Source organism: Somniosus microcephalus, chromosome 13, assembly GCF_052327205.1.
Source record: "Somniosus microcephalus isolate GS21.2 chromosome 13, FLI_Smic_1.0, whole genome shotgun sequence".
NCBI classification, from domain to species: Eukaryota; Metazoa; Chordata; class Chondrichthyes; order Squaliformes; family Somniosidae; genus Somniosus; species Somniosus microcephalus.
The window spans coordinates 35,971,590-35,997,333 of NC_140999.1; the positions used below are offsets into that span (position 1 = coordinate 35,971,590).

A 25,744-nucleotide genomic window follows, 5' to 3' on the forward strand; every position below is an offset into this window, starting at 1 on the left:
CGAGGTCAATCAAGGGAAAATCCCACTGGTTGGCCAGAAAATGATGGAGGCGGGACTGAGACCCGGCAAGCAGCAGTCCCACCACCAACACGTGTCCATTCAGAAAATCCAGCCCATGGTGTCTATTGCTCATTTTTTATTTACTAATCAAAAATGTATTTAGCCACATCTGGCTTACCAATTAGTCACATGTGGCTAGTAACTAATATATTGGACCACACTGTCCTAAAGTATATAAGAGAAGGAATGCAAATCCTCTGCTTGATACTATTGTGGAGAGAAAAAAAGCAAAAGCTTTTTATTCTTTACTACAAGACTACTGTTTGGAAGCAGACAAGGAAAACAATGAGGTGTAATTGAAAGTTTGCAATAATAAGAAAAGAAAGAACTTGCATTTAATTAGTGCCTTTCATGTCCTCAGGACGTCCCAAAGCAAGTAACAGCCAATTAGCTATTTTGAAGTGTAGTCACTGTTGTTGCGTAAGCAAATATAGCAGCTAAATTGTGCACAGCAAAGCTCCTAAAACATCAATGAGATAAATGACCAATTAATTTGTTTATTGGTGTTGGTTATGGGGTACATGCTGCGCATGACACTGGGAGAACTATCTTGCTCTTCTTTGAATAGTGCCATGGGATATCTTATGTACACATGAACAGACAGACCTTGGTTTATCATTTCATCCCAAAGACAGAACCTTTGACTCTCAGTTCTGCAATGAAATGTCAGTCTAGGCTATGTAGAATCATAGAAGTTTACGGCACAGAACATAGGAACAGGAGGAGGCCATTTAGCCCCTCGAGCCTGTTCCGCCATTCAATGAGATCATGGCTGATCTGCGATCTAACTCCATATACCCGCCTTTGGCCCCTATCCCTTAATACCCTTGGTTAACAAAAATCTATCAATCTCAGACTTAAAATTAACAATTGATCTAGCATCAATTGCCATTTGTGGAAGAGAGTTCCAAACTTCTCCCACCCTTTGTGTGTAGAAGTGTTTCCTAATTTCACTCCTGAAAGGTCTAGCTCTAATTTTTAGACTATGCCCCCTAGTCCTAGAATCCCCAACCAGCAGAAATAGTTTCTCTCTATCTACCCTATCTGTTCCCCTTTACTATCCTGAAAACTTCGATCAGATCACCCCTTAACCTTATAAATTCTAGGGAATACAACCCTAGTTTGTGTAATCTCTCCTCGTAATTTAACCCTTGAAATCCGGGTATCATTCTGGTAAACCTATGCTGCACTCCCTCCAAAGCCAATATATACTTCCTAAGGTGTGGTGCTCACAGTACTCCAGGTGTGGTCTGACCAGGGTTTTGTACAGCTGCAGTATAACTTATACCCCCTTGTATTCTAGTCCCCTAGATATAAAGCCCAGCATTCCATTAGCTTTTTTGATTATTTTCTGTACCTGTTCATGACATTTTAATGATCTATGTACCTGGACCTCCAAGTCTCTGTTTTTAGCCTTTCGCCATTTAGAAAGTACCCTGTTCTATCCTTTTTAGGTCCAAAGTGGATGACCTCACATTTGCTTACATTGAAATTCATTTGCCACAGTTTTGCCCATTCACTCAATCTATCAATATCCTTTTGTAATCTTATGCTTTCATCTACACTGCCTACAATACCGCCTATCTTTGTGTCATCGGCAAATTTGGATATATGACTTTCTATACCATCATCTAAGTCGTTAATAAATACTGTGAATAGTTGAGGCCCCAACACAGATCCCTGCGGGACACCACTAGTCACCTCCTGCCAATTTGAGTACCTGCCCATTATCCCCACTCTCTGTCTCCTGCCACTCAGCCAATTTCCTAACCAGGTCAATAATTTGCCCTCAATTCTGTGGGCTTCCAGCTTAGTTAACAGTCTCTTATGTGGGATTTCATCAAATGCCTTCTGGAAGCCCATATAAATAACATCCACAGACATTCCCCTGTCCACTAGTTTAGTCACCTCTTCAAAAAATTGAAGCAGGTTTGTCAGGCATGACCTACCTTTCACAAATCCAGGCTGGCTCTCTCTGATCAACTGAAAATTTGAGGTGTTCAGTCACCCTATCCTTAATTATAGGCTCTAGCAATTTCCCGACAACAGATGTTAGGTTAGCTGGTCTAGAATTCCATGGTTTCCCTCTCTCGCCATTCTGAAATAGCAGAGTGACATGCGCAATTTTCCAATCTAAAGGACGGTTCCTGAAGATTATAGTTAGGGCATTTGCAATGTGCTCACCTGCTTCCTTTAAAACCCTGGGATGGAAACCATCTGGTCCTGGGGATTTGTCACTCTTTAGTGCCATTATTTTCTTCATTATTTTTATTTTTACTGACGTTAATTTTATTGAGAAGGAGGCCCTTCAGCCCATCATGTCTGTGCTGGCTGAAAAAGACCTAGCCAGCCTAATCCCACTTTCCAGCTCTTGGTCCGTAGCCTTGTAGGTTAACTTCTTAATCATGCCCCCTACATTAAAGTCTAAGTCATTGATATACACCACAAAAAGCAAGGGACCTAGTACTGAGCCCTGAGAAACCCCACTGGAAACAGCCTTCCAGTCACAAAAACACCCGTCGACCATTATCCTTTGTTTCTTGCCTCTGAGCCAATTTTGGATCCAACTTGCCACTTTCCCTTTGATCACATGGACTTTTACTTTTCTGACCAGTCTGCCATGTGGGGCCTTGCCAAAAGCCTTGCTAAAATACATGTAGACTATATCAAACATGCTACCCTCATCGACCCTCCTTGTTACCTCCTCAAAAAATTCAATCAAGTTAGTCAGACACGACCTTCCCTTAACAAATACATGCTGACTGTCCTTGATTAATCCGTGCCTTTCTAAATGATGAATAATACAGTCCCTCAGAATTTTTTCCCAATGATTTTCCCACCACTGAGGTTAGGCTGACTGGCCTGTAATTACTCGGTCTATCCCTTTCTCCCTTTTTAAACAACAGTACAACATTAGCAGTCCTCTGGCTTATATCATCTTATATTTCACATTACTCCTCCTTAACTACAATGTTTGCATCATCCCTCTCTTTTGTGAAGACAGATGCAACGTATTCATTAAGAATCATACCCACATCTTCCACCTCCACACACAGGCAATCGTTTTGGTCACCAATAGGCCCTACTCTTTCCTTAGTTATCCTCTTTGTGCTCAAGTCCTTGGAGTGGGGTTTGAACTCATAGGACTGGATTTTCATTGAGGAGTCGCGTAGGAGGCGGGGCTACAACTTTTGGGGTTGTAGTCCCGCCTCCATCGAGTTCTAGCCAACCCACGCGATTTTGACTTGATTGACCTTGTTGAGCCCGCCCAGTGGGCTCAGCAGGCCAATTAAGGGCCACCCGGCAACAGGTGACATCACAGATTGACACTGACAATCTGTACTCCAGGTTAATTCCTTCCTCTCAGGATGATTTAGAGATCTCCCCGGAACAGAAAGCAGAGGCTGCAGATTTTGACAGCTGGGGGCCATTCTGCTTTCTGTGCCGGTGAGATGAGGGACTCCCGAGACCTGAAGTAAGGAAGGCTGTAAAGGTTAGTAGAACTTCTTTAAACACTTTACACAGACCAAACACACTTACCTCTGCACTCATGCACCCATCACTCACCTGAACACCGGACATCTCGACCCCTCCAAGCCCTTCATCCCGACGGCCCGCCTTGCTAACTTGGCGTGGTTTGGAGCCGTCAGGAATCCCACATTTCAACAATAAAAATAGGGATTAGGCTAAAAACTGCCTGTTAACTATCTGTTAACAGGCAATTAATTGGCACTAATCCCCTTCCCGCCTCGGGGAGGCGGGTCCCAGGGCGGGGCGAGTACCCGCCTCCTTTGAAACTGGCATGGAGGCGGGTTGGGGGCGGGATGGGGTCGGGACCCCCCGATTTCGGGATTTTAAACCCCCGCATGCCTCCAATCCCGACTCCACGGCCCAATGAAAATCCAGCCCATAGTCTTCGAAATTCAGTTCTGTCGCACCTGTTGATTGGCTACTGGTGCTGAATTGGGACCAAAATGGCTCCCGAGCAGCACGCGCACAATTCTGGTGTGGGCCCCGCTGGATGCCATCTTGGTGAGGGCAGTAGGATAGCCATTCAGAGCGTGCACTAGAAGTATGGCAAGTAGGCAGACTGTGACGCCAATCAGCGCGCAACACTAATTTGACACCGGCGCTGCCATTTTCATTGTCATCGCTGGAGCCAACGCCCTCTCCTAACCTTGCACAGCTGAACATGCGTTCAGCAGCAGGAAGGACCCCCCCACCAGCGATATTTAAAGGGACCATCACCAATTTTTTGATTTCTACTGGACCTGTGTAAGTTTGTGGAACTGTTTGGAGCTTTCTAGAGTTATTTAAAGTTGGTGAGGTGACAGGGAGTGTTGCTGCAAGCGGAGAAGACATTGCTTCTGAATTCAAGGGTTCTGCTCAGACCACTTGACCCCAGTCATGGGTGCTCTAGTTGTTATCCCCCTTGGCCCACAGCATGATAAGGAGATGGAGCAGAGGCAGCAAAGAAGTGGACAAGCTGCTCGCAGAGGGAGGAGGAGAAGGACACTGAGCAGGAGGCTTTACCCACCTAGGGTCTTCCGAGAGCAATTCTCTTACCTCAGCCTGAGCCAGGAGCAATGTCTGAGGCGTCTGCGATTTACGAAGAAGGTGCTCACAGAACTCTGCCACCTCTTGCAACCAGACCTGCAGCCTCTCTCCAGGATAAGGACAGCACTGCCAGTGGTTGTGAAGGTGACAGTGGTCCTGAATTTCTTTGCGTCGGAATCTTTCCAGGCTGGAGCAGACGACATCTGTAACATCTCCCAGTTCGCCATCCACTGCTGCATAAGAGAGGTGACAGAAGCTCTTTATGCCAGGAGAGGGGACTTCATCATCTTCTCTCTGACTGGAGAAAAACAGACGGAGCCAGGATAATGGACTTCCCCATGGGGCAGGGCACCAACGATTGCATGCACATGGCTTTGCGGGCAACGTATATAAATGCTGAGTTGTACTGCAACCGCAAACGGTACCACTCGCTGAAAGTGATGTTGGTATGCGACCATGCTCAGCACATCATGCTGGTGAATGCCCAGTATCCTGGCAGCGGTCATGATGCTTTTATTCTGCGTCAGTCCACTTTTCCCTCAGTCTTTGAGCCACCAAGACAAACCAGAGGGTGGCTATTGGGCGACAAGGGCTATCCCTTGACCACCTGGCATGACTCCGCTCCGCAACCCAACCACAAATGGGCAGCATGGTTACAATGAGAGCCATGCTGCCACATGAAACATCATAGAGCAGACCACTGGCGTCCTTGAACAACGCCCCTGCTGCCTGGACTGCTCTGGAGGAGCCCTACAGTACTCACCGGAGCGTGTGTCCCAATTCGTGCTGGTCTGCTGTATCCTCTACAACCTGTCCATCGTGAGGGCACAGCCCTTGCCACCAGGGATACAGTCACCAGCTCAGGAGCAGGAGGAGGAAGAAGCAGAAGCGGAAGGAATGAGGCAACCCATACAGCCCCTTTCTGGCTGGGATATCTGGGATCGAATCATCTGCTTGCGGTGCGATTGAACGCAAAGCCTTTTCCCCATTCAACATTGGTTCCACACCTTACCTTCCCTCTGTTACAGACCATCATAGCGTCTTCTTGGCCACAATGCTGAAATAAATGCCACCACAAAGCAAAAGTTCCGATCCAACTTTATCCATATATCCATGCAATATTACATCAAAAAGTTAACTAATCAGCCTGTGCATTCCCTTAGTGACTGTCCTCCGTGTGCCTTTGCCTATCCAAGTGTTACCTGAGTGGCTGCAGCATGGCTGGTGGAAGGCTGCTGACTTTCAGTGGGGAGACTGCAGATGGCCTTGCTGGATGACCTCGAGGAGCTCTGGGCCTAGTAGGCCCAGCTTCGGACTGCACCAACTTGGCATGTGTGGCAGCAGTCTGGGTTGGCTAGCTGACGGGCAACATCAAGGGCACTGGCAGAGAGGCAGTGGTGGGAGGGCGAATGCTGTCATCCTGAGCGAGGACAGCAGGGTCAGCCTCCACAGATCCATTGCTACACACCAGGGGTAGCCTCTCAGCAATCCTAGTAATCTGCTAGACTACTGCGACACTCTGCAAGCCCCTTTTCACACTGGTAACTCCAGCCATGGTGGCAACAGTCTGTGCTTGCATGAGTTTAGTCTGAGCTTCCTTGCAGCACTCAGATGTTGGGTGGCTTGTGCTTGTGCTGCAATGGAAGCTGAGACTTTGGCCATCAGATGCTGCATGATGGTTGGGTCCACATGTGCATTAATGGATCTGCCCAGCCCTTCTATGCTGGAGAGGATGGGCTCCAAGCTCTGCCCAAAGCCCTGTGCAAGGCTGGAGCTGGACTCCTCCATGCTCCTTGACATTGCATTCAGGCTTTCTGGCAGGCCTGCCAATGCACCAAGCATTTCATTGCGTATACCCATCAGCGTTCTTCTGTAGGCCACCCCATCGAGGTCTTCATCTGAGGACTATCAGCAGAACTCGTGTGTGACCTCGCCCTCCGGGGAGCTGGCACCTGATCTAATCTTTCCCCCTGCCCTGGCTGCAGGCCATTCGTGCCCGGTATCTCACCATATGCAGATCAACCGTCTAACCTATCCTCTATAGTACACAGAGTGTCAGTATCTGAGCTGGTGGCTGGGAGTGTGAAATTGAGTGACGGTGTTTGTTGTTCTTCTAGACACTCCTCTCCCTCTTGTTCTTCGACCACTGGCTGGGCAGGCTGGATTTCCGAAATGAGAAAGGCACAAGTGTAGGGTTGTGGTGAGGGGGGGGGGGGGGGGGGAGTGGAGTAATAGCTGCATGTTTACACCATGTGCAGATTGTAAATCAGAAGAGATTGTGGGATGAGGGGCAAGTGGGATGTGAAAAGGAGGAAAATATATGTGGATACCGACATCTTGAATTGTTTCAGCCCCTGTCAAGAATGGCCAGCACCGTCTCCTCCAAGGGGGTGAGTTGTTGCAGACGAGCCTGTCCCCCGCTGCCTGCAGTTATGCGCCACCTTTTCCTGCAAGAGAAAGGAAAGTGTGTCAGTGAGTGTGGTGAAATGTGTTTAGGTGATGTGCCTGTCATAGTTGAATAGCTGACAGTGTGTTCAAACTGTGAGATGTGGATGTGAGGCTTGCAGCAGTGCTAAGTGTGTGCGGATGAGGTGAAGCTATGAATGTGAGATGAGAGTCATGTTTGGTAGATTGTTGGTAGGTGAGTGATGGGGGTGTGGTGCAATGAGCAGTGTGTGAGGCTAGTGGTGCAGATGGTGGGATATGGCATTTGAAAATGAATTCACTGACCTTCATCACGCATGTGAGGTCATTAAACTTCTTCCTGCGCGAAGTCCAGGTCCTCGGGGCTACACTGCTGGCATTGACCACATTGGCTATCTGCTCCCACTGCACTCTTGTCTGTTGCCTTGAGGGCCTCCTGGCCCCCTTTGAGAAGAGTTGACCTGTTGGACCATCGCCTCCAGTGCTGAATCAGAGAACCTCGGAGCCCTTTCTCTGGCCTGTTGAGCCATTACTCAATCTTGTTTTTCTGATAGCAGCCCTCACAATTAATTCCACCACCTGTTGCAGGCAGAAGGCACCTCCGCTTTAAGTGGTGCAGACTGCCTTAAAGTTGTGTAGTTTAGCTTTAATTAGAGGTAACCTCATACTTGACAAAGGGTTTGACCCGAAACGTTGACTCTTTTTTCTCTCCATGGATGTTGCCTGGCCTGCTGAGTTTTCCCAGCATTTTCTATTGTTATTTTGGATTTCCAGCATCTGCAGTATTTTGCTAACCTCATACGAACTTGAGCCCCCTGCTGAGCGTTCAGCCACTCAGTGCATTCAGCGCTCGGCTGAATGTTACAATCATGCAAAGTAGCAGGCAGCACGAATTTTATGTGCTGCCTGCAGTCCTCCGAACGGGCGCGGGTTCCTATCGCATCGCGATCCCTACACCCGTTTTCGGGGGCTACTGAATTTCTAGGCCCTAATCTTTTAATTCAGAGGTGAGAATGCCACTGCTGAGCCAAGGTGACACCTAAGGAAAGGCAGTAGAAAGAGAACTTTGAGGTGGTTGAACTGCCTTCAATGTTTAGGAGCTTCTCTTTGCTCCTCCCAAACATCACACATAACTAGTGGTGTCTGTGGGTTTGCTCTGGCCCCAGGGAAGTGGGGTGAAGAAAGGGAAGGAAAGAAGAATTTTCTCTCCCATTATTAAACTGCTGCTGCAAAGCAGAGAAGAGCAGAGAGGAATGGCACATATCAAATTCACCTGAGAAGAACTGAACTATGGAGGTTTGTGGGACAATCTCAGCCGAGTGCGGCAAGTCTGAATTCATGCTGACTTCAATTGGCAAATAGAGACAAGCAGACACTGGCTCCAAAGCACTGATGTCTGCATAAAATGTTGAAGGTTGCAACACATGAGCCTGGAAAAAAACAAGAGCTTCTCTGAAAATTGCATGGGACCTCTCTCCAGTCTGCACAATCAAGAACTCCCAGACTGACTCACCACAGGGAGATGCTGAATCTGGGATAAGAAAAGCACCACCAAGTTAGTCCAACTCCAATAGCTGAAAGATAAATTTCACCCCACTAAACACAACCTATACCATTATTCAGTAATGCCAACCCCACCGTCTCATAAATCATGAGACAAAATCTTAAAAATCATCACCATCATGGCCTGAGGGCAGTCACCGCCTCAACAAAGAAGCTAGATCCAAAGCGAACAAGCAAGCAAAAAAAAAATTGCATGATAATTATTATTTATCATTTATAACTAGAGGGCTGAGTAACTTTTTTTGGTACCAGTGCAATTGAGCTGAAGACCAGCCCATAAGAACAGCTTTCTCTGCCCCAACATCGTAGGAGTCAGAACCCTTTATTTCTACATTATCTCTTGAGTCATCCATTGACGTATATAATCTATTCCAACATGTGGTACCAGCAGTAATCCTACAATCACTACTCTAAGGTCTTATACTCTAGTCTAAAACCTAATTCTGCAAACTGCTTCTACAAGACTTTTCTATTACACTTTCTTGTGTCATTGGCTCCTAGTTCACCATGAATTCAGACTGCTTTTTCCTCCCTTTTCAGAGGTTTAGCGACTTGCTCCATTTGGTTCATTACCTTGAGACCTGAAAACAATACTCCATTTAGGACTCCCAGAAGTAGTAGCAAATCAGACTGTTCATCACTCTACTTATGGAATCCCCTTCTACTAATACCTGCCTGTTCTGAGGTATAAGGTCCCTTGTTTCCCCATGGGTAAATTCCTTGCTTTGTGGGGCTATGGTGTGGCTCTTGATTACTGCCTCGCCTCCACTGCCTCCATTCTAATCCTTATTATAGATGGCAAGAACCCTATACTTATTTTACATGTTCAGACATCGGGATTTTCCTGTAGAGGTTCCTGCTGTCTCCTGTGGTTTGGTCACTAACTGCTTCCCCTTTGCTTTACTATTCCCCTCCATCTGTATGGTTGATTATCTTCTAGGTCGTATCTTCCAGAAATAAACCTTCTTCCCTGTCTAATCATTACTGCACCTCCCCATCATCTCCATAAATCATTGGATCTGGTTTATGGTTAGATTTGTAAAGTACATGCAATGATCTGGATATTCATTATCATTGAAATTAGTAATAGTTTTTATCCTCTTACCTGAAACTAGACTGGAGACAATGAGTGGCAATACCAGCATCTGCAGCATCCGCATCAGCAGCTCACCCGGGAAAGCGAAATACTTAATCTCACGATAGGTCAACTTGTAGGGGCGGAGGGTAAAGCCCAGAATTATACCTGTCAAAAAGTAAAAGTATCCCTAAGTTTCAGTCCAATACATTAACATTAAACAAAGTTATATCAAAGGCTATATACTCTGACTTTTTGTCATAATTAATAAACAATACTCCAGTATCAGAATAAAGTCAGAGGCACAAATAGGAGCAGAGGGGAAAGGAGAGTGGGGCAGAGAAAATGGAGGAGGAGGGAAGAGAATGGAGACGGATATGGGAAATGTCAGCTTGTTATCATTAGTTACCATTCCTTGGGGCAGTCCTCAAAACTGCATTTTTCAAACAGTGAAAGATAAATTATAACTCAATTTACATGTGGCACCAAATGTATCAGTCACAGCTGTGAGGTGCTCGCCACACTGTCCCAGAAGATATTTAACATATTCTGAATTCTATTATTATGGCACTGCAGTTGATGACATGACCTACATCACTATCTATATTACTCCCTATATCTATTCACACAGAAAATGACACACTAGGGATGATCTTCCTCTCCTGACACTGTCTGGGGAAATTTGAGTATAGCACGCTTGAAGTGCATTACACAAGGACCACAACTTTAGTACCTGAATTTCCTGTCAGGCCTAATTTCTGTTCATGTGGCACATGCGCACACTATTGGGCCCAGCTATGAAGGGAAGAAGAAGTCTCAGCACTTCTGAAGCCTTAAAAGCAGCAGAAACCTTAACGGGGGAAGCACAATGGAAGCACCGTAAAATAAATAGCAATGTTTGTGCATTTTATAGTGCATGAAATTTTTTTATTATATAGTGCATGCAATTTTTTTATTAAAGTGTCAACTGTTGACCAGTATTGGAGAGTGCTGAAATTAATTCTAGCCAGCCAAAAGTTGTAATTTTCTTTTCTGTGGTTTTCTCATTTTGTTAAAATGAACGTCCCTGTCTTTTCTCATTTGGTGAAACAGGATGTTCCTGGTCAATATGTGTGTGTCTGCTGTACCATGGAAGTGATGGCTGCAGCACCCCAAACAGGAGCCATGGCTCACTTGGAGGATATTGGTGAAAAATCTGTACACGCACGTACGTACACAAAAATCTCTTTACTTAAAGAGTAGTAGTTAATGTTTCATTGTGATTTCAGTGCATTTGAATGTGAAGAAACAGGGGAAAAACAAAGGTATGTGCCCAAAAAATGATGCTGTGGGGATTGAAGGAAGGTGATGGTTTAATTGTAAGGATGTTCCTTTTATTGAAAGCAGGATGTAATATTTTATAGTTTGACTGAAAGGATTTTTATTCAGAGAGGGATGGAATAGGGGATTGGTCAGGGGCAGGGAGGATTGCAGGTGATTGGCTGGGGAAGTGTTTGCATCTCAAGAAGGTGCCTTGATTCAAGGCCAGGCAGATATCTCTTGCAGCTCTCAAGACTCTTCCTGGTTCTAGCTTCGTGTCTGATTCTGACTCTTGTTCCTCCCCTCTCGGCTCCTCTTCAGGTGCTTCTTCTTGCTATTCCTCCAGTTGGATTTCTCTCTCTGTGGCAAAGTTATGGGGACAGTAGCTGACAACAATTATATAGCTAGACCTTGGCTGGAGAGTACAGCAGTGCACCCCGGACAGTCGAGGCAGTGGAATCCCTGCTTTAAGATTCCTATTATGTGCTCAATTATGGCCCTGGTTGTTGAATGGGCATCACTGTGGCAATATTCTACTGTTGTATTAGGATGCAAAGGGAGCGTGTACTCTTGATCCCCCAAAAGCCAAGCTTTCACAGCAGAGGGATCCTTAAGAAGAATAGAGGCATTGGAGAAAATGCAAAACACATTCACAAGTATGATACAGTACCAGAACTGAGAGGATATATTTATCAGGAAAGGCTGAACAGGCTGGGGCTCTAAGGATGACCTGATAGAGACCTTTAAGATTATGAAAGGGTTTGACAGGGTAGACATAGAGAAAATGTTTCCACTTGTGGGGAGCCCAAAACTTTTGGGTCATAAATATAAGATAGTCCCTGATAAATCAAATAGGGAATTCAGGAGAAACTTCTTTACCTAAAAAGAGTGGCAAGAATGTGGAACGATGTACCACAAGGAGTAGTTGAGGCAAATGGCATAGGTGCATTTAAGAGGAAGCTAGATAAGTACATGAGAAAGAAAGGAATAGAAGGATATGCTGATAGGGTTAGATGAAAAGGGGCGGGAGGAGGTTTGTGTGGAGCATAAAAAAGTTGGGGTGAATGGCCTGTTTCTGTGCTGTGGACTCTATGTGATTCTATGTAAAAACACCTGGAAATGTGAATGAATCATGCACTGATCCAGGATATCTCAAATTCACATGATTCAATGATGATGACCATAAACTATTTGGGCATTGATGGAAAGATCCCCTTGCTATTCATGTAAGGGACATATACCTGGAAGAGCTCTAAGGGGCACAAGGGTTCCAGTCACTATTCCCTGCACTCTGGGAAACCTACAATGTGAAAATTCAAGGGTGCTGCTGTGGAGGGGATTAGGAGAAGAGGATGCACTGCTTCGCCCTCTTAAAAATGCCATTTGTAACCTGGGTTATGCACCGAGAAGCAGCAGACTGGCTTATGCTGTTCAGATCATCTGCTGTACCTTACAAGGCACCAGATGCAAAGAAATTGAGGGCCACTGTGACCGTGAATTCCACAGATAGAGCAGTGCCTATCTGGCAACAGGGCTGCAGGTCATGAGATCTTTCATCACATCTTTGGGGAAGCTCAGGCAACATATGCTCTGTTCCCGGGCAGGGGCAGACTGGCTCCCCCAGAAAGGGCACGGAATTCTTTAGGATTCTCACAGAAATGCTTTTTGAATTTTTTTTATCTGCCAACATTTTCTCAGGAACTGAAATTTTCATTATGCAAACAAAGGGTTTAAACAAAACTGAAAAATCTAAAATTACATATTTCACACTAACAGAATTACATTCATCCATTCAAGTGTCTTTTGCTCTCTTTTAGTGCCTTCATTACAGTTTTTACTTGAAGGCCTCAGCCTCTTCTAAAACCCTGGGCTGAGATTTGATTGTCCAGAGCTGTAACTCTGAGCTGAATTTGGATTGTGCAGTCTTAGTATGACAGTGTATCTAATTTGCAAGAATTTTTCAATACCTTTCAGTCAGTTGTACTGATGGAATAATTTACTTTAGCTTCTAGGGATTTCTGCTCAATAGCTGTTCTTCAAATAATTTTGGAAAACAAAAGAGGCCAAATTTCAAAAGCTTTATTGAGGTATAATTTATAGAATGTATTTAAAACAAGCTGTGTGCGAGAGAGAGAAGAGAGAGAGCGAGCAATAGAGAAGAAAATTAGTGTTCTGGCTACACATCTATTGTAATTTTTCATTTGCATTCTATAAACTTTAGAAAGTATATTAAGTTGAGAGAGAATTACAAAGGGAGAAAGAGCGATTGTGTTTTACCAGTAATATTAACTTCAAAACTTTTTGAAAATTGAAGTAACTAATTATTTCACCTGTGTTTTGCTGAGAGGAAAGGTTACTGTTAACCACTTACACCTGTGAGACAGATACTAATAACAGAGTGGGAGAGAGCGAGGGAGAGAAAGGCACAGACAAAGAGAGAAAGACAGAGTGGTAGTTTAATTCCTCGTTCTAATTTGATTTCTTTTTTAATAAAGCAAGTTGAATTTTGAAAGCAAACAAGGCTTTTTTTGAGAGAAAACAGGGTAGGAAAGGGGAGTAGGGAAACTGGTTGAGGGTGAAGGGGTTTTGACTTCTCATCATGCACTCAGGGGAAAACAAGTAGGGGGGAGGAGCAGATTGGGGGTTCAGGGTATGATGAGTGACAGCTGTGCAAGGGGAGGATATAGCAGTTGAGCAGGTAGTTCAAATGGTACAGTGCAGGAGTAAAGATGAGAGTCAAAGGTGGTTGGAAAGAGCCATAAGAATTTTAATGGAAAAAGTTAACAGGAGTCTGGCAGCCCGTTTCACATCTCTCCCTATTTTTATTTTCATTGACGTCAATGATCCCGATCCTCCTCCCCAGCCTCCTCTCCCGACCCCCGATCCTTGCTTGCTCCCTGCCTCCGGTCACAATGCATGGCCTCCGCTCCAGACCTCCGATCCTTTCCCTCTGCCTTTTCTCCCGACCCCCATCCACCGCTCCCAACCCCCGGCCTCCTCTCCTAACTCCCGATCCTCCTCTCCGGACTCTGCTCCCCAACCTCCATTCCGCTGTCCAGACCCAGGGTCACAAGTTCTGAATTTTTCCACAAAAAAATGATTTTGGAAAAAGATTTACATTTAAGATTGGGAGTTTTAAGAGCAATATTATCTCATGGCTGTAAAATAAAGAGAAACCCAGACAAAAGGTGGTTAAAATGCTTAATGGAGAATTGTTTTTCCACAGAGACCGAACAATAGGCGATTCATTAGTTTGTCTGGGTAAGCTTTGGTATGGTGAGATGCAGAGTAGAGCTCCCTCGATACTTTCTCACTGAACACTTCCAGGTCAAGCATAACCTAGTTAGTCGAGAGTTAATCTCCCTCTGCTCTGAACCATCAAGCACTTACAGGTCAGGTAAGGCACAGTGAGATGGAAAGTAAAGTTCCCTCTGTACTATCCATCAAGCACTCGCAGTTCAATTATAGCATGGTTAGATACAGAGTAGAGTTGCCTCCATTCTGCCCCATCAAGAGCTGGCAGGTCATATATAGTACAGATACTGATTAAAACTTCCTCTACAGTGATAAATAACTTACAAGGCTAGGTTAAGGAATTTGTGCTTATATTCTTTGGAAAAAGAGATTTCCAGTCTTCCCCTGGTTGGTGCAAAAATTCCTAACGATAGAAAAGTTTTAAAATTGGGTTGAAGGTTATAAGGATACTTCCATGCAATATTTTAACATTCCTTTGCCGCTGGGATTATGAACATATTCGTGGAATGCAACGGGTGGGTAGAGAAATGTGGAACTAATTCACTGATCACAGAAGCTGGGGGGAATCTGTTTTCACTGCTGTTATGCCCGATGTGTTGTATGGAATTTGACTTGGACTGCTGGCTATATTTAATGTTTATCAATCACCTATTAAATGTTTTTTTAATGATCACAGTAAATACATACAAACGTTTGGTTAAAATAGTTCTATTTGGTTACCTAAAATGAATTATACCCATAAATCGAGAGGCGCAGTCTTAATTTTTCAGTCAGACTGTTTAAGCAACTTGTGTCCAAATGTTTCTATTCATAACATTCACATTCCCCGGTTCCTATAGTGTCTGAATTCCTTACCCAGTATGACCGCAAAGATAGTTAAAAGGACAAATGCATTTTTCTTGAGAAAGCGCTGCGCGCCTTGCCGGCTGATGCTGCTCAGGCTTTTCTTAGCTCGACCAGCTCTCTTCCTCAGCGCCTTTTGGAAGCGCTGGACTCGACTGTCTGCGGCGGTCCGCTTGGCCGAGTCCTCGTTCAGGAAAAGACTGTTGACATTGGTCTGCCGTTCACTCATGATCAACTCCAGCGCCTGGTCCAACAAGTACGACTCGTGGGCAACTTCGGAGAGAATAGAGGGGAGAGAAAAAAACATGAGTGAAATCAAGTTTGCCAGACAAGTATGAGTGGAATGTAACCTGCACAGGAAGAGGTGTGAACACACTCCCGGAATCATTAGTGAGGTCTTTGGGATCAAGTTGCAACCAACGGGCGGGAAAGGAATCTTTGATCTTCCTGTTACTTATAAAAACTACACGTGGTAGGGTGTTTCAGTGTGAAGCATGGTACTGTATATCTATTCCAATGTGAGCCCCCTCCTCAGTATATTACATCTTGTGCATTTGTAAGTCTTGGTTTCACTTCCTTAAATAAATAATCTCATTTTTCAAGCTCTTTCTTATTGCCCTGAACTAACCTATTCATCTGCCTAAAATCTGAATGAAAAATGGATTATAGGGCAATGGGCTGTAAACTCCCCGTCTAGTTTTATGTAGCTCCCCTTATCGTGCAGTCTGGATTTCAATTACTTTGTCAAATGAATCACCGAATAAGAAACCAGTTGATACTGTGAAATGTAAGGATCGAGTATTATCCCCAACGCAAAAACTATCGGTGAAATGATTTTATCAAAATGTACTGAAGTGTTTATTCATAGTTTATATTTAATCATTAGTGCTTAACTGTCTACAGCAGGTAACCGGAGAAAAAGCACATGAGCTCACAAAACCCAACCTAGGATCTTCAGAATATTTCGTAGGGAGAGGGTTTGAGTACAGGAACAAGGATGTCTTGCTGCAGTTGTACAGGGCCTTGGTAAGACCACATCTTGAGTATTGTGTGCAGTTTTGGTCGCCTTATCTGAGGAAGGATGTTCAGCGAAGATTCACCAGGCTGATACCTGGGATGGCAGGAATGACATATGAGGAGAGATTGGGTCGATTGGGCTTGTACTCGCTGGAGTTTAGAAGAATGAGAGGGGATCTCATTGAAACTTATAAAATTCTGACAGGACTGGACAGACTAGATGCAGGAAGGATGTTCCCGATGGTCGGGGAGTCCAGAACCAGGGGTCACAGTCTAAGGATAAGGGGTAGGCCATTTAGGACAGAAATGAGGAGGAATTTCTTCACCCAGAGAGTGGTGAACCTGTGGAATTCTCTACCACAGAAGGCAGTAGAGGCCAATACATTAAATATATTCAAGAAGGAGTTGGATATATTTCTTAAGGCTAAAGGGATCAAGGGGTATGGGGAGAAAGCAGGGACCGGGTACTGAATTTGGATGATCAGCCATGATCGCATTGAATGGCGGAGCAGGCTCGAGGGGCCGAATGGCCTACTCCTGTTCCTATCTTCTATGTTTCTATGTTTCTATTAGGGCACTGCGCACACAACGCTAAACTGAGCACTTTGTGGAAAAAAGCAGTAAGCTTCGCACACTTAACACTTCGCCAAGTATCAATTATTTTTAAATATGAGCAGCCCTAGTGTTGGGCAATTATGGTTTAATCTTTTTTTAAACCATTGTCTCAAAATAGATTTTTTAAAAGTATTTAACATTTAATTATAAAGGAAGAAAGCGCTTTCAGTACATATTTTAACATTTCGTCAAATATATATTACATATACTTGATATTTGCGGCTACAAATTATTGTTGGTGATAACAGTGAATGAATGCTGAACACATTGTTTATATTCCAATGTCTGCTATTTTAACAGAGGCATTAACCCATTTAAAATTTAAAAAATGGTTAGGCATTCACCTGTTATCACCAAAAATATTATCTAGCCTATAATTAAAGCTGTATATATCATATAGGAAAACTGACCATATATAATTGTGTACACACAAATTATGGGATGTGAGTTCAGTCTTATCTATCAACCAATATTAAAATCTGGTGCTGTGGTGGTAACAGCTTCCAATTTAGCTTTATACACAGTGCTAACAGGTTACTCTTCAATACATGGACCAAAATGGAAGCACAATGCTGTACGCTTCAAGGCTGTCTTTGCCATTTGCATTGTCATGTTCAATATCTCATCTTGCATTGACAAGGGCTCTGACAGCATTCCAAGTTGTCCAAACAGTTTTTTTTGTTCCTCTTTGCAAAAACATGTGGCTGTGCTGTGTCATGTAAATACACAAGATACAAGAATGGCCAGTAATTGTTGAAGATGAAGGCAATTTTTTGAACAATTATATAGCACAGGTTCTTGCCAAATCCAAATGCAATCCAAAATTCACACATATTCAGTTAGTCAACACTTGCCACAGAGAGCAACAACATCTGTTTTTATTATATAAATCCTATGGCCTCCTTATGGAAACAAGATAATCGTTTTTTTCATATTCTTTTTGGCACCTGAACAAAAATGACGGTGACACACACCTCCTTGTCATATGCTACATACTACTTAGACAGATAGTTGAATAGTTTATGATTCATTCTCATTAACAAGATTAAAAAAACATTCTTTCCAGTTTCCAGAGCTACAAAAAGGGAGTGTGAAAAGAAACTTGCGATGGATATCAAAATCTACACCATTTTTTTTACAATTATATTAATAAAAAGAGGGTGGTCAGGAGCAATGTGGGCCCCTTGAAAACTAATAATGGTGATATTGTCAATGATCATAAGGAAATGGCAGACATGTTAAATAATTACTTTGCGTCAGTATTTACAGTAGAGGAAGAGGATAGCATGCCAGAAATCCCAAGGAAACTAATATTAAATCAGGGACAGGGACTTAACAAAATTAACATATGCAAAATAACAGTAATGAAGAAAATAATGGCACTAAAGAATGACAAATCCCCAGGACCAGATGGTTTCCATCCCAGGATTTTAAAGGAAGTAGGTGAGCACATTGCAGATGCCCTAACTATAATCTTCCAAAGTTCTCTCGATTCAGGAACCATTCCTTTAGTTTGGAAAATTGCGCATATCACTCTGCTATTTAAGAATGGCGAGAGAGGGAAAATAGGGAATTATAGACCAGTTAGCCTAACATCTGTTATCAGGAAATTACTAGAGTCTATAATTAAAGATAGGGTGACTGAATACCTTGAAAAATTTCTGCTGATCAGAGAGAGCCAGCATGGATTTGTAAAAGGTAGGTCATGCCTGACGAACCTGATTAAAGTTTTCAAGAGATGACTAAAGTAGTGGACAGGAGAATGTTATTTATATGGACTTCCAGAAGGCATTTGATAAAGTTCCTCATAATTTTGGTCTCCTTACCTAAGGAAAGATATACTTGCCATAGAGGGAGTGCAATGAAGGTTCACAAGGTTGATTCCTGGGATGGCAGGACTGTCGTATGAGAAGAGATTGAGTAAACTCGGTCTGTATTCTGTTGAATTCAGAAGAATGAGAGGGGATCTCATTGAAGCTTACAAAATTATTACAGGGCTTGATGGGGTGGATGCTGGGAGAATGTTTCCCTTGGCTGGGGAGTCTAGAACCAGGGGCCACAGCCTCAGGATAAAGGGTAGACCATTCAGGACTGAGATGAGAAGAAATTTCTTCACACAGAGGGTGGTGAACCTTTGGAATTCTCTACCTCAGAGGGCTGTGGAGGCTCAGTCATTGGGTATATTCAAAACAGAAGTCGATAGATTTCTGACTAGTAAAGGCATCAAGGGATATGGCGATAGGGCCGGTGAATGGAGTTGAGGCAGAAGATCAGCCATTATCTCATTGAATGGCGGAGCAGGCTCGAAGGGCCAAATGGCCTACTCCTGCTTCTATTTCATATGTTCTTATAAGAGACTGTTAACTAAGGTTGAAGCCCACAAAATTTAAGGCAATTTATTGATCTGGTTAGGAAATTGGCTGAGTGGCAGGAGACAGAGTGTAGGGATAATGGGCAAGTACTCTAATTGGCAGGATGTGACTAGTGGTGACCTGTAGGGATCTGTGTTGGGGTCTCAACTATTCACTGTATTTATTAACTGATGGGATAGAAAGCCACATATCCAAATTTGCCAATGACAGAAAGATAGGCAGCATTGTAGGCAGTGTAGATAAAAGTATAAAATTACAAAGAGATATTGATAGATTAAGTGAATGGGCAAAACTGCGGCAAATGGATTTCAATGTAGGCAAATGTGAGGTCATTCACTTTGGACCTAAAAAGGATAGAACAGGGTACTTTCTAAATGGTGAAAAGCTAAAAACAGTGGAAGTCTAAAGAGACTTGGGGGTCCAGGTACATAGATCATTAAAATGTCATGAACAAGTACAGAAAATAATCAAAAAGACTAATGTAATGCTGGCCTTTATATCTAGAGGACTAGAATACAAGGGGGTAGATGTTATGCTTCAGCTACTCAGAACCCTGGTTAGACCACACCTGCGGTACTGTGAGCAGTTCTGGGCACCACACCTTAGGAAGGATATATTAGCCTTAGAGAGAGTGCAGCGTAGGTTTACCAGAATGATACCCGGACTCTTTGAATGTCTCACCATTTACAGCACAGAAATAGATGATTCGCCCCATCAAGCAGGGTATAACATATTTAGAAAAGATAGAGAAGGGAAAAGGGGAGGTGGAGTAGCTGTACTTATTAGGGATAACATAATGACAGTGGTAAAAGTGACGCAGCTATCAGCAAGACAAAAATAGAATCCATATGGATAGAGATAAAAGATAATAAAGGATCAATCACACTAATAGGTGTAGTCTACAGACCACCTAATAGTGGAAGGGAGGTGGAGAAAGAAATATACAGACAAATTAGGAAAATTAGTAAAAAACATAGAATAATAATCATGGGGGATTTCAACTACTCTGGTATTAGTTGGACAGAAGAGGTAGGTAAAGGGGATAAGGAAATGGAGTTCCTACAATGTGTACAGGACTCCTTTCTAACCCAATATGTAAAAAGCCCAACAAGGGAGGATTCGCTATTGGATCTAGTAATGGGCAATGAACCAGAACTGATAAGGGAAGTAAAAGTAGGGGAACATCTAGGCAATAGTGACTATAATATAATACACTTTAAGATGATAATTGAGAAGAACATAAGTATGATGAAAACCAGGGTAATAGATTGGAGAAAAGTTGATTTTGAGGGGCTGAGAATAGAACTTGGGAAAATAAAACAGGCAACAATATTGGCAAAAAACAATGTAGAAAAGCAATGGGAGACATTTAAAATGGTGTTCAACAGAGTGCAGGAACAATATATTCCGCTAAAAGAAAAGAACAAACTAAACAATAATGAGACTCCATGGATGAATAAAGCCATAAGGGAACAATTGAGGATAAGGAAAGAAGCATACATTAAGTACATAGACAGCAGGGGAGTGCATGGTAAGGGAGAATATGAAAAGGTTAGGAGAGAAGTCAAAAAAACAATTAGGAAGGCAAAGAGGAGCTATGAAATTAAATTATCAAGGAACATAAAAAATAGTAAAATATTTTACAGGTACATCAATAAAAAAAGGTTGGGATGGGAATAGGATCATTAAGGGAAAGACGGGATAATACCACAGGTAACGATAGATGGCAGAAATATTAAATAATTATTTTGCTTCAATATTTACCAGGGAGATAGAACAGGTTGACATGACATTGGATGAGGAGATTAGTAATGAGAGAAGTGCATTTAAAATAAAAAGAGGGGATATATTAAATAAATTAATCAAACTCAAAGAGGATAAACCCCTGGCCCTGATGGATTGCATCCACGCATTTTAAAAGAAACTAGGGAAGAGATAGAAGAGCATTATTACACATATTTAATAATTCATTAGAAAAAGGTGAAGGTGTAACATAGAAACACAGAAGATAGGAGTAGTCCATTCGGCCCTTCGAGCCTGCTCCGCCATTCAATGAGATCATGCCAGAGGACTGGCGGATAGCTAACGTAATACCGATATTTAAGAAGGGGGATAGAACATGTCCAGGGAATTATAGACCAGTCAGCTTAACATCGGTGGTAGGAAAAATAATGGAATCCCTACTAGAGAAAATAGAAGAACATCTAGAAACCAAAAACATAGCAATGAATAGTCAGCATGGATTTCAAAAGGGAAAGTCTTGCTTGACCAACCTCATTGAATTTTTTGAAGAGGTAACAGAGAGAGCAGACAATGGTAATGCAGTAGGTGTAATTTACCTAGATTTTCAAAAGGCCTTCGATAAGGTACCCCATAATAGACTGATGAATAAGGTCAGAGAATGTGGAGTCAGGGGACAAGTAGCAGAATGGATAGCTAGCTGGCTTCAAGACAGAAAGCAGAGAGTAGGGGTAAAAGGTAGCTATTCACAATGGCAGAAGGTGGGTAGTGGTGGGACCATTGTTGTTCACAATTTATATTAATGATTTAGACTTTGGAATCAGAAGCACAATTTCTAAATTTGCAGAGGACACCAAATTGGGGGGGGGGATACAGTCAATACTGAGGAGGACTGTAACAAATTACAGGAGGACATCAATAAACTTGAAGAATGGATATATAATTGGCAAATGAAGTTCAACACAGATAAATGTGAGTTATTACCTTTTGGTAGGAAGAATAGGGAGATCAATTATTACTTGGAGGGTGCGAGTCTAGGTGGGGTAGAGGAACAAAGGGATCTCGGAGTACAAATACACAAATCACTAAAAGTTGTGACACAGGTTAGCAAGGCCATAAAAAAAGCAAACCAAGCACTCGGGTTTATTTCTAGAGGTATAGAATTGAAAAGTAGAGAAGTTATGCTAAAGCTGTATCGAACCTTGGTTAGACCACACTTAGAGTACTGGGTACAATTCTGGTCGCCATATTATAAAAAGGATATAGAGGCACTGGAGAGGGTGCAGAGAAGATTTACAAGGATGATACCAGAAATGCGAGGGTATACATACCAGGAAAGGATGAACAGGCTGGGTCTCTTTTCTCTTGAAAAAAGGCTGAGGGGTGACCTAATAGAGGTCTTTAAAATTATGAAAGGTTTTGATAGAGTGGATACAGAGAGAATGTTTCCACTTGTGGGGAAGAGCATAACTAGAGGCCATCCATATAAGATAGTCACCAAGAAATCCAATAGGGAATTCAGAAGAAACTTCTTTACCCAAAGAGTGGTATGTGGAATTCGCTGCCACAGGGAGTGGTTGAGGCGAATAGTATAGATGCATTTAAGGGGAGGCTAGACAAGCATACGAGGGAGAAGGGAATAGAGGGTTATGCTGATAGATTTAGATGAGGAAAGATGTGAGGAGGCTCGAGTGGAGCATAAACGGCGGCATAGACTGGTTGGGCTGAACGGCCTGTTTCTGTGTCGTATATCCTGTGTAATCCTATGCACGTATGTGCAAGTTTTGTTCTCTCAGTCTGCTGCTTGAGGAAATGATGACCTTGTTGACAACTGAATTCCCAATCTCGTCAATATTCTTTTTGAGCAGCTATCTAATTCATTTTAAAATAACTGATGGTGTCTGCTTAAACAATGGTTTGGTTTGAGAATTTCACATTATAACCACCCTCTGCGCAAAGGCATTTCTTTAACCTCTCTAATTGTTTTTGTGATTATTTAAATTTGTGTTGTCTCTTTACCTGCTGTTCACCAGTGGGAACAATCTTTCACTATATAGCCTTAATATAACCCTTTGTAAGCTTGAAGACCACTATTAGGTCGGCCATAGCCTTCTCAGCTCCAGCAAATAAAGCCCTAACATCTCAAGTCTCTTTTCATAGCTGTAACCCCTCATTCTTGGTGGGAGTACCTTCACCACACGGACTGCAGCAGTTCAAGAAGGCGGCTCACCACCACCTTCTCAAGAGCAATTAGGAATGGGCAATAAATGCTGACCTTGCCAGTGATGCCCACATCCCATAAGCGAATAAAAAAAAACATCTTGTACCAGTTCCATTTATATTTATTGCATTTGTATTTTATACCTGTAGAAACAAAACCCAAGGTTTCCATTTGCCATTTTTATGGTCACAGCTACATGCGCTGCCACCTTTAATGACCCGTGCATCTGCACACCAGGAACTCGCTGTTCCTCTACTCCATTTAAAATCTTAACATTTAACGTGTATTTCCTGTTCCTATTCTTCCAAAATGTATTGGCCCAGAAATTCGGGTCTCCACGGGTGAGTACGCATGGGGTACTCACCCGTAGGCCCAATGGAAGTGCCGGTTTCCTGCGTGCACTGCGCATGCGCGGGAAACCGGCACTTCCGTTCCCCTGAAAGAGGTCGAACGCGTGCGTGGGAGAGGCTGCGCGTGCGCATCGAACTTACGTTTTTTTTTGCAGGTTTTCCCGGGAGGGTAAGTCTGCGGAAGTTACACATTTAAAAAGCAGGCGTAAGGCCTGCTTTTTACAAGGTAAGTGGTGAATTAATTAAAATTAAAACATTTTTTCCACAGGTTTATTATTTTTAAATACTTCAAAGAAAGGCAAGTTTATTTTTAGCCCCATTAGAAAATAAAATTATTTTTTTCAAAAATTTAAATTCATGTAATTTATAGTTTATTTAAAAAAAGTGATTTAAAAAAAATGTATTTGAAGATTTAGTGATGTTTTGGGGCTTGTAGTATTTCTAAGTTTTGACTGCACTTCCTGTCAAACTTATGAATGGAGCATTCCCTGCTCCAATTGGCTCTCCATGGCCCACGTGATCCCAGGGGACGCATCGAACTAACTGCGCCCCTGGGATACGCAAGCACTGTGTGCCAGCAGTTGGAGGAGGCCCAGGATTGGAATCCCACAGGGGCCCACAGCTCAATGGCCGGCGCGCTAGGTAAGTGCAGGTCGGGGGCTTACACCTGCGGGAAGCCCCTGACCCGAATTTCTGGGCCATTATGTTTGTACCTTGAACTGCATTTGCCACCTATCTGCCAATCCTGCTAGCCTCTTATTCTCCGACAGTCTTTGTCACAATTTGCTATATCCTCCCAATTAGGCACCATCATAAATGTTGATATTGTTCCCTCAATTCCCAAGTCCAGATCATGTATGTGAGCAAACACTATCCCATTCCAAGAAAGTACCTAATTTTGACTGGAGCAAAACATCAGCTATTAGAGATAATAGGATCAATTTTCCTCATCAGTATGCCCCATTATTGCCTGTTTCCAGTGCATTCTGATGAAGAAAATGGGGTGGAGACCTGTTACTGTCTCATACGAACATACAAAAAATGATGGACAGGAAAAAAAACTGGTCCTCTAGCCTATCCCATAATAGTTGTGATGCCTTATGCATCATAATACACACATTCCCCACCTACCCAGAGCCATATAAATTCCTGGCAGAGGGAAAAAAAGCATATAAAAACCAATTACGGGGAAACAAAATCTGGAAAATTCCTCTTTTAGGTGATAAAAACTATTCCGGGAGATCACATTGACCCTGATTATATTACAGTGTACCTACCTCTTGTATGAGGTGATCGCTACTTCAATCAGAAACCAGTCCAGCTCTCTCTTGAAGGAACACAACCAACGTTCACCCCACAAGCCTGCAACCTGTTCCACAGATCCACTATTCTCTGGGAAAAGAAGAACCAGCTAGCATCCAATTTAGTTCTGCCCTGACATAATTTGTAAGCGTGACCCCTGGTCCTCCTTAACCTATTCAGCTAAAATAATTGGCACATGTAAACACAACCCAGCACCCTTCATTATTTTATAAACGTCGATCAAATTGCCCCCCGAGTCTATGTTTCTCTAAAGTATACATACCCAGCTCTTTGAGCCTATCTGGGTAGCTAGAAAGTGTTATAAACTGGGAAATCAATCTTGTGGCCCTTCTCTGCATGCTTTCCAATGCTACAGTTATGTAGAATATACAGCACAGAAACAGGCCATTCGACTTAACCTGTCCATGCCAGCATTTATGCTCCACCATGCAAGGAGACCAAATCTCGCCACAGTATTCTAATTGAAGCCTAACCAGGGTCTTGTACAAAGACAAAATGGTAATTTAGTATACTGTATTCGCTGCTCACGATGCAGTCTCCTCTACATTGGGGAGACCAAATGCAGATTGGGTGACCGCTTTGCGGAACACCTCCATTCAGTCCGTAAGGGGGACCCCAAGCTTCCGGTTGCCTGTCACTTTAATTCTCCACTCCACTCCCACTCAGACCTCACCGTCCTCGGCCTCTTGCATTGTTCCACTGAAGCTCAGCGTACGCTCGAGGAACAGCAGCTCATCTTTCGATTAGGCACTTTACAGCCTTCTGGACTCAATACAGAGTTCAACAATTTCAGATCATTACCTCAGCCCCTATCGTATATATATATTTTTTATCCACACCTTTTGTTTGTGTCTTTTCTTCTCTCCCACATGGCAGCTGTCTTTCATTCTGCCAGCACAATTTACACTTCATCTAGAGCCATCCTTTATTTCTTAACCTGTCCCATTACCATCTCCTTTTGCCTTGAATATCTCTTAATGTCTCTTAACCTCTCCTGCCTTCTATCCTATCACAGACCTTCCCCTTTGTT

At 43.1% G+C, this 25,744-nt stretch overlaps 1 protein-coding gene across 3 annotated transcripts in view; it reads right to left on the minus strand.

Moving 5' to 3' along the window:
* The window catches only part of slc1a6 (solute carrier family 1 member 6), a 142,186-nt gene that overhangs the window by 36,446 nt on the left and 79,996 nt on the right, over window positions 1-25,744 (minus strand). For 2 of the 3 annotated variants that reach the window (XM_086004751.1, XM_086004752.1), the window contains exons 3-4: window positions 15,089-15,349; window positions 9,710-9,847 (exon numbers count right to left, since the gene is read on the minus strand). In XM_086004751.1, the coding sequence (XP_085860877.1) occupies window positions 9,710-9,847; window positions 15,089-15,305 (355 nt within the window). In that variant the 5' untranslated portion in view covers window positions 15,306-15,349. Of the gene's footprint in view, window positions 1-9,709; window positions 9,848-15,088; window positions 15,350-24,668; window positions 24,784-25,744 lie in introns of all 3 variants that reach the window. The other variant, XM_086004753.1, reaches the window with a different exon arrangement.